The following is a 14726-nucleotide window of genomic DNA, read 5'->3' on the forward strand; positions in this document are numbered from 1 at the left end:
GGAAGTAACATTGTTATTTTGCTAATAAGAGATTAATACCGCTCTCCTCCTCTCTCATGTATTCACCATGGGTAAGCAACAACAGGTCCTCTTTTGCCCTTTATTCTGCAGTGATAGTGCTTTTGTAAGATGCACGGAGGTTTGTTAACAGTTGTTCAGTTAAAACATGAGGTTTAGTTTTGTCTGCATTACACAGTAATGTGAAATGTAGCCCCATAATGGACCTGTACGTTGTAGTATTACAAACACAGAAAAGACAGACCGCCTTTTCATAGCTCATTTCACGTCAGCTATTTTTCCTGTGTGTCTTTATTCATTTGTGTTGTGTTGTTTTTTACCCGTGTGTTATCTTGAAGATTGGGTGTTAAGAAATGCATGTGAACATTTCTTTCAAACTTTTATGTTTGGATTTGGGTTTAAGCAATGTAGATTGCTTCAGCAAAGCATCGCGATTCCTGCAGCACAAATATCTCTCACTCTAAAAGGGCTGAATGCCATCCTTCCTACGTTTATTTGATAAATCTGGAAAACAGGTACAGTATCTTGCACAATTAACTGCTGAATGCAAGACGAAACTTTCCATTCTATTTACTTTGCTACTGACTCATAGTAATAACTTCTTAAAATCTATTTTTTGGTCAAAATTAGGTAGTGGTGTTTTCAAGTCTTCTGTATAGCAGAGTAGCTGCTTTGCACTGTAATCTGCAAAAAGTCATTATGTAAGACAGTTTATGAGGAGGGAAATTTCAGAAGAGAGAGGAGAGGTAAAGGCTAATTGGAAAGAACACTAAAAGTCATCTTTCGATGCTAGCGTGAGAGCAGGTAGAGTAAAAGGTGGGGATCTGCATCTTTCAATGCACATGGATTTCTGTGTATTTATATGTTAGACATGAAGCCAGATTCCTCTAACACCACTGCCGGTATCTATTGATTACAAATTCAGTATTTTTGCTAGTCATTTATTACTAATAGGTAATTTAACTTCCTTTGTGAATCTTTTATATACTTTTTTAATGGCAGACTTTTCAGAGGCTTCAGAGTAGGGTTCTACCAATGTTTTAACTAAAAATTTCCCCCTGTGCTAAAAGTGAAAAAGTCTAGACGATGAGGAGTCATGTCTCTTTCACAATGTTGACAGGAGTCAATAGTATTGAAAATAGACTCATGCATTACTTCTCCAGGAAAAGAAGTTTTACTTTTTTTTTCCCCTTGCCTGTGAATCCTAGTGGGCATTGGCAGAGAAGGAAAGCAGCTTTTGTTCCTTTTCATTCATTCTTGAAGAACTGAAATTGTGGCATTGGATTCCAAACGATGCTACGTGAAGCAGCTGCCATTCTTGCTTTTGTTGCTGTGTTTTCCCTGAAACGACCTGAACAAAGTGCGCAGATGAGAAAGAGAAGGGGACTAGAGTGTCTTGGGTGTGACAGTAGTATTTCCCTTTCTGGCCTGTGCTGTCAGCTTAAAAAACTGTGGTTGCTCTTGGCTGAAGCCTGGAAAAGATTTGAGACAACCTGAGAGAAAACTGTTCTGTGCCAGTGCCTCAGTTTGTCCAGTTTTAAAACGTAGAAGGCCTCTCCGGTGCCACACTTGTGTGTGCTTGAAAGCATTACCAGCTCAGACTTGAGCATTTTGGTCCCCACCTCATGTCTTGCAGCAGGAGGAGAAGGCACTGTTTCCATTGTCTGCCTCCAGAGAGTAGCTTCGTGTGGTAGGTGTCACCACATGAGCATGTGTAGCTGCTGATCAAACGCTACACAGGGGGCCTGGCAGAACCTGCTGTATTCAAGTGTTGTGCCTGTGCATGCTCTTCTGTCTCTCTGCGTTTTACTGTAAGCATGTGTTTGGCGTAGGGTAAGTAAAGCCCAGGCTGGAACCAGTGGTTGTCCTCTTCTGAGGTGGGTGCCCTCGCTGGTCTCCAGCTCCTTCCCCCTTCTTTGCACGCGTGTCTCCCCACGAGTGACTCCTGAATCAGTTTTACCTAATGGAGCAGCTTAAAACAGAGAAGTGAAGGCAGTCTGATTTGGCCAGGAATCCACTGAGACTGAGCTTTACGTTTGTCTGGTAGAGAAGAGATTTGGATCCTGAGATAGAAGTGACTTTTGTGTGTCTGGGGTGAGTGTGTGTGCTGTGAGCCTCTACTGTATTTTTGCATGGCAGTGCTTAGGTGTCTAGCTTCTGGGAAGGTGCAGGGTGAGGACTCTCTGGCAAGGAAGATCTTTGCTGGTAGCACTGCAAAAGGAGCATTGTTTCTTGGTGATTTTAGTGATGTTAGCGTGCGGATGTTTTGGATAGTGTTTCTACGGTACCTCCTGTGCAGTGGGAAGTGGTAGTAAATGCCAAATTCTGGAGCTGTAGGCTGGAGAGCGGGTGACCTAAACTCTGTATACCACGGGACTGCAGCATACTGGAGTGTCTCACTGAATGTTACCCAAACACGTGTTGGGTATTGGCTTGTAATTGTGTCAGCTGTTGTGCATAGCCATCTCCTGGTGGAAAGGAGGCAAGAGGAGGTGGCAATGTAAAGGAAATACCATGATGTGGCTGGGTGTGAAGAAATGTTTGAGTAACGCTCGCTTCTTAGTTTTTCCTCAGCGGTAGAATCACTGTGCATCCTTTGCATGCAGGGTTTGACTGATGGGGAAAAGCAGAGTGAAATACAAACGCTCAGTGTCTCACTTCTTCTTACCTCATTTGTAGGTGCCCTGCCACCAGTGGGAGCAGAGGAGGATGAAGATGATGAATCTCCCTGGGATTCTGAGGTACTTTCTGTGAAGGGCACGGGGGTGTGGGGGGTGTCCCACTGGGGGCAGGGGGAGGGTAGGAGTAAGATCCAGAAACATTTGAGAGCTTGCTTTTGACTTGGGCCCTACTGTTGACAAGGCTTATTTCCTCTTCTCCTGCTTCTGCCATGTGCTTGTAACTGGGGGCCCTTGAAATATTTCTGCTCTAGGCCAGCTGTTCAGTTAGGATCGGGATGAAGTCAGGTCAAGTTAATGACTTGGGTCTCATAGCAACTGGCCTTTGAGTTTGGTTTCTAGTATAGTATTGAAGCAGTGAAGTTTCTTGCTGCTTAAAATGCTCTGAGCTTTCCAGAGGAGCTGGCAGGATTGTTGCTTTTTCACCATACAGCTCTGTTCTGCTGACTTGGTCGGTGGCTGCCCTTAGGGTCTACGACCTAGACAGTTAGCTGCTTCTCAATAGATCCTCTCTATGTTTTGTAGGTGTACTTTGGCCCTTTTTGAAAGTCATGTTCAACAGAGATAGACGCATGCTGGCTGTGTCTGCCCTTTTAAGTTTTTTCTGTGCGTGGTAATAGGCTGGAAGAAAACAAGCAGGGTCTGTAGCTTACCCCCTCTGGCTTTTCTTGTGAGGAAAAATCAACTCTTCCGCACCCCCTTCTCAAATATACAAGACTAAATTATTTGGTTTTAGGTAGTCTTAGTTTCTGTAAGCTTTGTCTCGCTAGTGTTTGTTCAACCCAAATCACCTTTGTGATTGGGAATAGCGATGACAGAGTAGTTGAGATGAGTTTTGAGGATTTTGCCTGGGATCTGAAAACACACACAACTGCTGTGATTTTCCAATATACTCTGTCTCGATGTGTCCGTTCCAAGGACCTTCTCAAGGTTTTTGCATCTCTAATATACTTGATACAGTGCTATGCAAGTTGGCTTAGCAGGAGCTTTTTGCATAGAAATGAATTGAAAATGCATTTGTACCAATTCTCACGCGTGTGTTTTAGAGTATAGAGACGGATTCTGAAAATATGAGAAAAGGATCGTCCGGTGTGTTGCTCTCAGCTGCAGACAGACGTGGAGCGTCCTCACAGGTTGCTTCAGGGGAACACAACAATGGTAACTTCCTGGTGGACTAAATGTTTGTTTGTAAGCATTTATAGACTAAAGTGAACTTTTATCAGTGTCTGTCTTAGGAATGCTGTTATGGTGTGGGTGTGCGCTATAGCAATGAAGTGCTTAGTATTTGTTAATGAACACCAGTTATCACAGCACTGCTGGCCAGTTTGTAAAGGAGGTTGTCTTGTTCGCGTTATGGGCATCCTTTGGACGCGTTTGTATTTTTTTGATTTCAGGTTCTCGTTGCATAGGGATGCAAGTTTACCTGTTTTAGGACTGACCTGTCGGAACACTTAAATATTCTTGGATAATGCAGCAGGAGAAAGCTATGATCTGGCTAAGCGTTTTTTTTCCCTAGCTTAATTTTGGATAGCATTCTGTTGTGCTTTGCCTAGGAGCTAAAATGTAACTAAAAGTTCAGGTTTTGTTGCGAAGGGTTTCTGCCTGTACTTTGTGACACTGTCTCTGGAGCATAGGATGGCAGGGAAGTTTTGTGGTTGGGGTAGAACTTTTCCGAAGGATTTCTCCTTTAACAAATGGTTTGTTGGTCCTGCTCATAGTATAGGTGCAACAGAATAGCTGAAGAAGCTAATCCAATTTTAGTTTAGTAAGCTGGAAGCAAAACTTTACGAGCTCCTGGGAGCTTGTGAATCTGCTAGTTGAGTAGTTGTTGTGGAAGTCTGCTTTGTATGAGTCTACTAAGATAACTTTTTAAAATTCGTGTGAAAAGGCGATAAAAGGTGATTATGGTAATCTTTCTAAGGTATTTCTATTTGCTATAAACGCAGATGACAAGCAAACAACGTTTGTTTCTTTTATTTTTTTTTTTTTGTCCTTGCAAGCTAAACCAGAACAATCTGATGAGAACTAGCTCGTCTTTACCTCACCGAATGACGCGTATATGAGGTTTCTGTGTCTGCACCCATGCTTTCTCTGTTCCATCAGTGGAAAGGAAAATACTCCTCACCACTAAACGCTTGTAGGATAATCACAGTCATAGTGCTGTTGGACTGGTTTATGATCATTCCTTGCAGCAGACCAGCTTTGGCTTTTGAAATAATCCTTTTAGAAAGCAGGACTCGGCTCCGCAAAAGGACTAAACATTTTAATGTTGTTCTGTTGACAAGCATGACCTTGTTGCTTCACGTGAATTATCCTAGTTCTGTGACTATTATTTTTTTAAAATCCAAGGTGCACAATGGGAAGTATGCATTGTCCGTTTCTTGTATACTGATACAAATGGTGTATGATGAGGTAAACTGAATGTTAGGTATAGTACTCTTGATGAAATAATGCTTGCAACTAATACTTAGGTGTACAAACTACTGATGTTGAATGGACTCAAAGATACCTTCAGTTAAATAAAATAACACTTTTCAAAACATTTTTCACCTCCAGGCCTTCCAGAGAAACCCAGCAACTCCCAGGTAAATATTTGTTCATGTCAGACTGACTACTGGTTCTGCTCCTTAAATAGTATGTAGTTACTTTGAATTTGTTTTTTTTATCATTGGCTTGTGTCTTTCCTAGCTGAAGGCTCCTGAATCTGTTTTGGAAATGAGCGAAACCTCTCCTAAAAAAAGGCAGCAGAAATCAGGTAATACTCGCTTCATGTGGTTCTGGGTTTAGCTTCGTAGTCTTTCTGGATAGAAGTATTTAGTAAAGCATTGGATTTATTTGTTTTGCAGATCTGTTGGAGGAATTTGGTTTAGGAGATGCAGAGGATATTGAAAGTATTTGTAGCAGTCTCTTTGTAGTTTTCTTTCATGGACAGACACGCTATCCTTGCAAAGTTTTTCCTAATATTAAATTAGTGGTTCTAGCAAGGTGTTCTGGGAGCAGAAGTCTATGCATATTTGTGCTCCTTCCTCTAATCTGCCATTCAACACTGTAAATACCCTTCCATTACGCAGGCTTCGTCCACCATACCTGCCCTTTCAGGCAGTCCTGAAGTTCGCTTTCCTTCCAATTTCTCAAAAAAAAAAAAAAAAAAAAAAAAAAAACAAAAAAAAAAAAAAAACCAACCCGAAACCCCTTCTTGATATTCCTGGTTCTCTGCGTATATGCTGTGCCTGGTTCCAGGCTAGGGTTCTGCAAGCTAAGCTCTCCAGGAGCTGCAGGCGAGACGGGGTAATTCTTGGGCTCATGCTGTCGCTGTACTTAGCAGGAATTACTACTTGCCTGGCTTTTCTCTACCTGTCTGGCAATTGTTTTGAAACACGTATGAAATCCATTCCTCTGAGGCTTCCCTCTCTTGTTTCATGGAAACTAACTAGTGGTTCAGAGGTAGGGGAAGGAAGGGGGGAAAGAGAGACAGGAGGAAATGACAGTGTCAGCATGTTGTCAGGAATTCTCTTTTTCTTGGGGAGCAAGGCTAAAAGTGAAGCAGCTAGTTGGCCCACTATATGTTGGAGAGAGGATACTATGAACTTAGTGGGTTTTTAGTTTCTTTGTTCTAACATTTATTGATTTGCGTCTTTGTTAGTGAGATGAAAAACAATTCCCCATTAAGGTTGTAGAGTTTCTGCAGTCAGCTATTGAAAATGTAAACCAGAGAGAGGTGAACAGGTATGTAAGCAAGTAAGTGAACTTGTAACTTCTAAGTATAGAGCACAAATAGTTGCAAGTTCTTTGGCATCCTTGTTTTGGGGGGGGGGGGGAGGGGGGAAGTAACATTGTTATTTTGCTAATAAGAGATTAATACCGCTCTCCTCCTCTCTCATGTATTCACCATGGGTAAGCAACAACAGGTCCTCTTTTGCCCTTTATTCTGCAGTGATAGTGCTTTTGTAAGATGCACGGAGGTTTGTTAACAGTTGTTCAGTTAAAACATGAGGTTTAGTTTTGTCTGCATTACACAGTAATGTGAAATGTAGCCCCATAATGGACCTGTACGTTGTAGTATTACAAACACAGAAAAGACAGACCGCCTTTTCATAGCTCATTTCACGTCAGCTATTTTTCCTGTGTGTCTTTATTCATTTGTGTTGTGTTGTTTTTTACCCGTGTGTTATCTTGAAGATTGGGTGTTAAGAAATGCATGTGAACATTTCTTTCAAACTTTTATGTTTGGATTTGGGTTTAAGCAATGTAGATTGCTTCAGCAAAGCATCGCGATTCCTGCAGCACAAATATCTCTCACTCTAAAAGGGCTGAATGCCATCCTTCCTACGTTTATTTGATAAATCTGGAAAACAGGTACAGTATCTTGCACAATTAACTGCTGAATGCAAGACGAAACTTTCCATTCTATTTACTTTGCTACTGACTCATAGTAATAACTTCTTAAAATCTATTTTTTGGTCAAAATTAGGTAGTGGTGTTTTCAAGTCTTCTGTATAGCAGAGTAGCTGCTTTGCACTGTAATCTGCAAAAAGTCATTATGTAAGACAGTTTATGAGGAGGGAAATTTCAGAAGAGAGAGGAGAGGTAAAGGCTAATTGGAAAGAACACTAAAAGTCATCTTTCGATGCTAGCGTGAGAGCAGGTAGAGTAAAAGGTGGGGATCTGCATCTTTCAATGCACATGGATTTCTGTGTATTTATATGTTAGACATGAAGCCAGATTCCTCCAACACCACTGCCGGTATCTATTGATTACAAATTCAGTATTTTTGCTAGTCATTTATTACTAATAGGTAATTTAACTTCCTTTGTGAATCTTTTATATACTTTTTTAATGGCAGACTTTTCAGAGGCTTCAGAGTAGGGTTCTACCAATGTTTTAACTAAAAATTTCCCCCTGTGCTAAAAGTGAAAAAGTCTAGACGATGAGGAGTCATGTCTCTTTCACAATGTTGACAGGAGTCAATAGTATTGAAAATAGACTCATGCATTACTTCTCCAGGAAAAGAAGTTTTACTTTTTTTTCCCCTTGCCTGTGAATCCTAGTGGGCATTGGCAGAGAAGGAAAGCAGCTTTTGTTCCTTTTCATTCATTCTTGAAGAACTGAAATTGTGGCATTGGATTCCAAACGATGCTACGTGAAGCAGCTGCCATTCTTGCTTTTGTTGCTGTGTTTTCCCTGAAACGACCTGAACAAAGTGCGCAGATGAGAAAGAGAAGGGGACTAGAGTGTCTTGGGTGTGACAGTAGTATTTCCCTTTCTGGCCTGTGCTGTCAGCTTAAAAAACTGTGGTTGCTCTTGGCTGAAGCCTGGAAAAGATTTGAGACAACCTGAGAGAAAACTGTTCTGTGCCAGTGCCTCAGTTTGTCCAGTTTTAAAACGTAGAAGGCCTCTCCGGTGCCACACTTGTGTGTGCTTGAAAGCATTACCAGCTCAGACTTGAGCATTTTGGTCCCCACCTCATGTCTTGCAGCAGGAGGAGAAGGCACTGTTTCCATTGTCTGCCTCCAGAGAGTAGCTTCGTGTGGTAGGTGTCACCACATGAGCATGTGTAGCTGCTGATCAAACGCTACACAGGGGGCCTGGCAGAACCTGCTGTATTCAAGTGTTGTGCCTGTGCATGCTCTTCTGTCTCTCTGCGTTTTACTGTAAGCATGTGTTTGGCGTAGGGTAAGTAAAGCCCAGGCTGGAACCAGTGGTTGTCCTCTTCTGAGGTGGGTGCCCTCGCTGGTCTCCAGCTCCTTCCCCCTTCTTTGCACGCGTGTCTCCCCACGAGTGACTCCTGAATCAGTTTTACCTAATGGAGCAGCTTAAAACAGAGAAGTGAAGGCAGTCTGATTTGGCCAGGAATCCACTGAGACTGAGCTTTACGTTTGTCTGGTAGAGAAGAGATTTGGATCCTGAGATAGAAGTGACTTTTGTGTGTCTGGGGTGAGTGTGTGTGCTGTGAGCCTCTACTGTATTTTTGCATGGCAGTGCTTAGGTGTCTAGCTTCTGGGAAGGTGCAGGGTGAGGACTCTCTGGCAAGGAAGATCTTTGCTGGTAGCACTGCAAAAGGAGCATTGTTTCTCGGTGATTTTAGTGATGTTAGCGTGCGGATGTTTTGGATAGTGTTTCTACGGTACCTCCTGTGCAGTGGGAAGTGGTAGTAAATGCCAAATTCTGGAGCTGTAGGCTGGAGAGCGGGTGACCTAAACTCTGTATACCACGGGACTGCAGCATACTGGAGTGTCTCACTGAATGTTACCCAAACACGTGTTGGGTATTGGCTTGTAATTGTGTCAGCTGTTGTGCATAGCCATCTCCTGGTGGAAAGGAGGCAAGAGGAGGTGGCAATGTAAAGGAAATACCATGATGTGGCTGGGTGTGAAGAAATGTTTGAGTAACGCTCGCTTCTTAGTTTTTCCTCAGCGGTAGAATCACTGTGCATCCTTTGCATGCAGGGTTTGACTGATGGGGAAAAGCAGAGTGAAATACAAACGCTCAGTGTCTCACTTCTTCTTACCTCATTTGTAGGTGCCCTGCCACCAGTGGGAGCAGAGGAGGATGAAGATGATGAATCTCCCTGGGATTCTGAGGTACTTTCTGTGATGGGCTGGGGGGTGTGGGGGGTGTCCCACTGGGGGCAGGGGGAGGGTAGGAGTAAGATCCAGAAACATTTGAGAGCTTGCTTTTGACTTGGGCCCTACTGTTGACAAGGCTTATTTCCTCTTCTCCTGCTTCTGCCATGTGCTTGTAACTGGGGGCCCTTGAAATATTTCTGCTCTAGGCCAGCTGTTCAGTTAGGATCGGGATGAAGTCAGGTCAAGTTAATGACTTGGGTCTCATAGCAACTGGCCTTTGAGTTTGGTTTCTAGTATAGTATTGAAGCAGTGAAGTTTCTTGCTGCTTAAAATGCTCTGAGCTTTCCAGAGGAGCTGGCAGGATTGTTGCTTTTTCACCATACAGCTCTGTTCTGCTGACTTGGTCGGTGGCTGCCCTTAGGGTCTACGACCTAGACAGTTAGCTGCTTCTCAATAGATCCTCTCTATGTTTTGTAGGTGTACTTTGGCCCTTTTTGAAAGTCATGTTCAACAGAGATAGACGCATGCTGGCTGTGTCTGCCCTTTTAAGTTTTTTCTGTGCGTGGTAATAGGCTGGAAGAAAACAAGCAGGGTCTGTAGCTTACCCCCTCTGGCTTTTCTTGTGAGGAAAAATCAACTCTTCCGCACCCCCTTCTCAAATATACAAGACTAAATTATTTGGTTTTAGGTAGTCTTAGTTTCTGTAAGCTTTGTCTCGCTAGTGTTTGTTCAACCCAAATCACCTTTGTGATTGGGAATAGCGATGACAGAGTAGTTGAGATGAGTTTTGAGGATTTTGCCTGGGATCTGAAAACACACACAACTGCTGTGATTTTCCAATATACTCTGTCTCGATGTGTCCGTTCCAAGGACCTTCTCAAGGTTTTTGCATCTCTAATATACTTGATACAGTGCTATGCAAGTTGGCTTAGCAGGAGCTTTTTGCATAGAAATGAATTGAAAATGCATTTGTACCAATTCTCATGCGTGTGTTTTAGAGTATAGAGACGGATTCTGAAAATATGAGAAAAGGATCGTCCGGTGTGTTGCTCTCAGCTGCAGACAGACGTGGAGCGTCCTCACAGGTTGCTTCAGGGGAACACAACAATGGTAACTTCCTGGTGGACTAAATGTTTGTTTGTAAGCATTTATAGACTAAAGTGAACTTTTATCAGTGTCTGTCTTAGGAATGCTGTTATGGTGTGGGTGTGCGCTATAGCAATGAAGTGCTTAGTATTTGTTAATGAACACCAGTTATCACAGCACTGCTGGCCAGTTTGTAAAGGAGGTTGTCTTGTTCGCGTTATGGGCATCCTTTGGACGCGTTTGTATTTTTTTGATTTCAGGTTCTCGTTGCATAGGGATGCAAGTTTACCTGTTTTAGGACTGACCTGTCGGAACACTTAAATATTCTTGGATAATGCAGCAGGAGAAAGCTATGATCTGGCTAAGCGTTTTTTTCCCTAGCTTAATTTTGGATAGCATTCTGTTGTGCTTTGCCTAGGAGCTAAAATGTAACTAAAAGTTCAGGTTTTGTTGCGAAGGGTTTCTGCCTGTACTTTGTGACACTGTCTCTGGAGCATAGGATGGCAGGGAAGTTTTGTGGTTGGGGTAGAACTTTTCCGAAGGATTTCTCCTTTAACAAATGGTTTGTTGGTCCTGCTCATAGTATAGGTGCAACAGAATAGCTGAAGAAGCTAATCCAATTTTAGTTTAGTAAGCTGGAAGCAAAACTTTACGAGCTCCTGGGAGCTTGTGAATCTGCTAGTTGAGTAGTTGTTGTGGAAGTCTGCTTTGTATGAGTCTACTAAGATAACTTTTTAAAATTCGTGTGAAAAGGCGATAAAAGGTGATTATGGTAATCTTTCTAAGGTATTTCTATTTGCTATAAACGCAGATGACAAGCAAACAACGTTTGTTTCTTTTATTTTTTTTTTTGTCCTTGCAAGCTAAACCAGAACAATCTGATGAGAACTAGCTCGTCTTTACCTCACCGAATGACGCGTATATGAGGTTTCTGTGTCTGCACCCATGCTTTCTCTGTTCCATCAGTGGAAAGGAAAATACTCCTCACCACTAAACGCTTGTAGGATAATCACAGTCATAGTGCTGTTGGACTGGTTTATGATCATTCCTTGCAGCAGACCAGCTTTGGCTTTTGAAATAATCCTTTTAGAAAGCAGGACTCGGCTCCGCAAAAGGACTAAACATTTTAATGTTGTTCTGTTGACAAGCATGACCTTATTGCTTCACGTGAATTATCCTAGTTCTGTGACTATTATTTTTTTAAAATCCAGGGTGCACAATGGGAAGTATGCATTGTCCGTTTCTTGTATACTGATACAAATGGTGTATGATGAGGTAAACTGAATGTTAGGTATAGTACTCTTGATGAAATAATGCTTGCAACTAATACTTAGGTGTACAAACTACTGATGTTGAATGGACTCAAAGATACCTTCAGTTAAATAAAATAACACTTTTCAAAACATTTTTCACCTCCAGGCCTTCCAGAGAAACCCAGCAACTCCCAGGTAAATATTTGTTCATGTCAGACTGACTACTGGTTCTGCTCCTTAAATAGTATGTAGTTACTTTGAATTTGGTTTTTTTATCATTGGCTTGTGTCTTTCCTAGCTGAAGGCTCCTGAATCTGTTTTGGAAATGAGCGAAACCTCTCCTGAAAAAAGGCAGCAGAAATCAGGTAATACTCGCTTCATGTGGTTCTGGGTTTAGCTTCGTAGTCTTTCTGGATAGAAGTATTTAGTAAAGCATTGGATTTATTTGTTTTGCAGATCTGTTGGAGGAATTTGGTTTAGGAGATGCAGAGGATATTGAAAGTATTTGTAGCAGTCTCTTTGTAGTTTTCTTTCATGGACAGACACGCTATCCTTGCAAAGTTTTTCCTAATATTAAATTAGTGGTTCTAGCAAGGTGTTCTGGGAGCAGAAGTCTATGCATATGTGTGCTCCTTCCTCTAATCTGCCATTCAACACTGTAAATACCCTTCCATTACGCAGGCTTCGTCCACCATACCTGCCCTTTCAGGCAGTCCTGAAGTTCGCTTTCCTTCCAATTTCTCAAAAAAACAAAAAAACGCCCCGAAACCCCTTCTTGATATTCCTGGTTCTCTGCGTATATGCTGTGCCTGGTTCCAGGCTAGGGTTCTGCAAGCTAAGCTCTCCAGGAGCTGCAGGCGAGACGGGGTAATTCTTGGGCTCATGCTGTCATTTCAGAAGAGAGAGGAGAGGTAAAGGCTAATCGGAAAGAACACTAAAAGTCATCTTTCGATGCTAGCGTGAGAGCAGGTAGAGTAAAAGGTGGGGATCTGCATCTTTCAATGCACATGGATTTCTGTGTATTTATATGTTAGGCATGAAGCCAGATTCCTCCAACACTACTGCCGGTATCTATTGATTACAAATGCAGTATTTTTGCTAGTCATTTATTACTGGTAGGTAATTTAGCTTACTTTGTGAATTTTTTTATATACTTTTTTTAATGGCAGACTTTTCAGAGGCTTCAGAGTAGGGTTCTACCAATGTTTTAACTAAAAATTTCCCCCTGTGCTAAAAGTGAAAAAGTCTAGATGATGAGGAGTCATGTCTCTTTCACAATGTTGACAGGAGTCAATAGTATTGAAAATAGACTCATGCATTACTTCTCCAGGAAAAGAAGTTTTACTTGCAGCTGCTAATGGGAGGAGCTAGGTTTTCTGAGTTTGGTTTTGAATTGTTTCTACAGTGGGTGGAAAATAATTCCTGACAAGAGTTACTGACACAATGAGTACTGGAATTTTGCAGATGGAAGAATATTGCTGCCTTTCATCTTTCCTGCCTATTTCCTTGTTCTGTGCCCGTTGTACAGAAATTTCAACATTGATTAGAACCTATGGAAAAGAAATTTTATGGGATCCAAAGATCCTAAAATCTTATCTAAAGACTGAGACTTCAGACTCAAATAGTTGCTACTGAAAATTTTACTGTTGACAATGATAGGCAAAGACTGAATAGGAGTTTGGGTTGGTTTTGATTATAGCAGTATGACACCTAATTTTAAAGTGTCTGGACTTTGAAATAGAATCTAAAACACTGAGACCTACATACTCTGAACAGAGAATGTGGACTGCATGTTTAGAAGGCCAGTACAAAACTCTGGGTGCTGGCAGGCCTGCTTTTATCCAGCTTTCAGACAGATACAGTCAACCAGAGAAGCTTATTCAGTCTGTGCTGTGCAGTATTCTTCAGGAAAGGCATCACAGGTCTCCTGCATCCACAAAATGCTTAGTCTATCTTTTTAAGCAAAATTGTGGTGTCCGTGTTACGTGGTGGGAGTGATCACACATATCAAGTTGTGTGGTAGGGAGCTGCATGCGTGTTTCAGTTTGTGACCTTGATGAACACTGATGAAGTGACAGAAGAAATGTGCTAAGTGTACCTTTATGGAAATGATTAGAAGCAGTCCCATCTGTCTGGGAGACTGACCACCCCGTGCTGCGCTTGATGTGGAGAGGCTTCTAGGAGTAGTAGAAGCTCCAAGCACACTGGTGTGTCTAGACTTCTCATTCTAGGAGATATTTTTATCACCCAAGAGGCTTATGTGCGAATTACCAACATGCTGGGTGCCTGTCTGTGCTTAGCTCTGCTTTCTTGAATTCTTTTCTTGTTTTCTGAAAGGATGTTACAAATCAGTGTGATGTCTGTGCAGATCCTTGCTTTGGATTTCATCAGGCTACAATGCTTCTGGACACCCCTTTCAGGTGGCACTCCCAGAAGTGTATGCTCAGTGAGGGAGAGACTTGCTGGTTCAAATTATCCAGCCGCATTACAATTCTAGTAAGAGGGATAAGAGCCCATGTACAAAAACTGTGCCTAACTATTGGAGGAAAGGAAGATGTTGATCTCCAAATTATGGAGGTTATTTTGTATAGGAGCTAAGTGTTTACTTATTCCAAGCATCTTGGTATTGATAATTTATGACACTCTACCTTCTATGGTGCTATCTACAAATGCTCCTTGACCACCAGCACATCTGTCCTCTCCTCTTTCTAATGCTGGTTGGAGCCTTCATCTGCACCAGCAAAGAGCTTGGTATTGGGATGTTTACGAGCATCAGTAAAGGCTAAATCTCCTCTGTGATCTTGAAAACACAAGAAGATGCCAGAAGTGAGGTTGGTCTTGTGACTCATTAATACTGGACCCTTTTGTATTTTTATGATGATACCTATTTTCTCCCTGTCTTACGCACGTTTCTTGTAGGAAGAATATTGCGTCCCTCTTTAGCAGTGAAGCTTTGTGTATAGAAACGCTATTGTGTAGAAACCGTAGAACTATGGAGCAGGAAAAGAGGTGCAGGGTAATTAAGGTGAAAAGCCTCCATCTCTGTTTTATAGATGCCACACTTGAGCTCCTGAGACTTTTTTCTTTTTGAATACTTGATACTTCAAAGTGTTCAGTGTGTCTTC

General features: G+C 42.0%; 1 protein-coding gene across 12 annotated transcripts in view; it reads left to right on the forward strand.

Annotated features, from left to right (window-relative positions):
- LOC129205687 (ankyrin repeat domain-containing protein 26-like) overlaps window positions 1-14726 on the forward strand; it is a 277628-nt gene that overhangs the window by 28566 nt on the left and 234336 nt on the right. For all 12 annotated transcript variants that reach the window (XM_054823678.1, XM_054823731.1, XM_054823748.1 and 9 more), the window contains exons 21-28: window positions 2698-2759; window positions 3743-3854; window positions 5253-5281; window positions 5385-5451; window positions 9216-9277; window positions 10261-10372; window positions 11768-11796; window positions 11900-11966. In XM_054823678.1, the coding sequence (XP_054679653.1) occupies window positions 2698-2759; window positions 3743-3854; window positions 5253-5281; window positions 5385-5451; window positions 9216-9277; window positions 10261-10372; window positions 11768-11796; window positions 11900-11966 (540 nt within the window). The remainder of the gene's footprint in view (window positions 1-2697; window positions 2760-3742; window positions 3855-5252; window positions 5282-5384; window positions 5452-9215; window positions 9278-10260; window positions 10373-11767; window positions 11797-11899; window positions 11967-14726) is intronic.

This window comes from Grus americana, chromosome 1 (genome assembly GCF_028858705.1).
Source record: "Grus americana isolate bGruAme1 chromosome 1, bGruAme1.mat, whole genome shotgun sequence".
Classification (NCBI taxonomy): Eukaryota; Metazoa; Chordata; class Aves; order Gruiformes; family Gruidae; genus Grus; species Grus americana.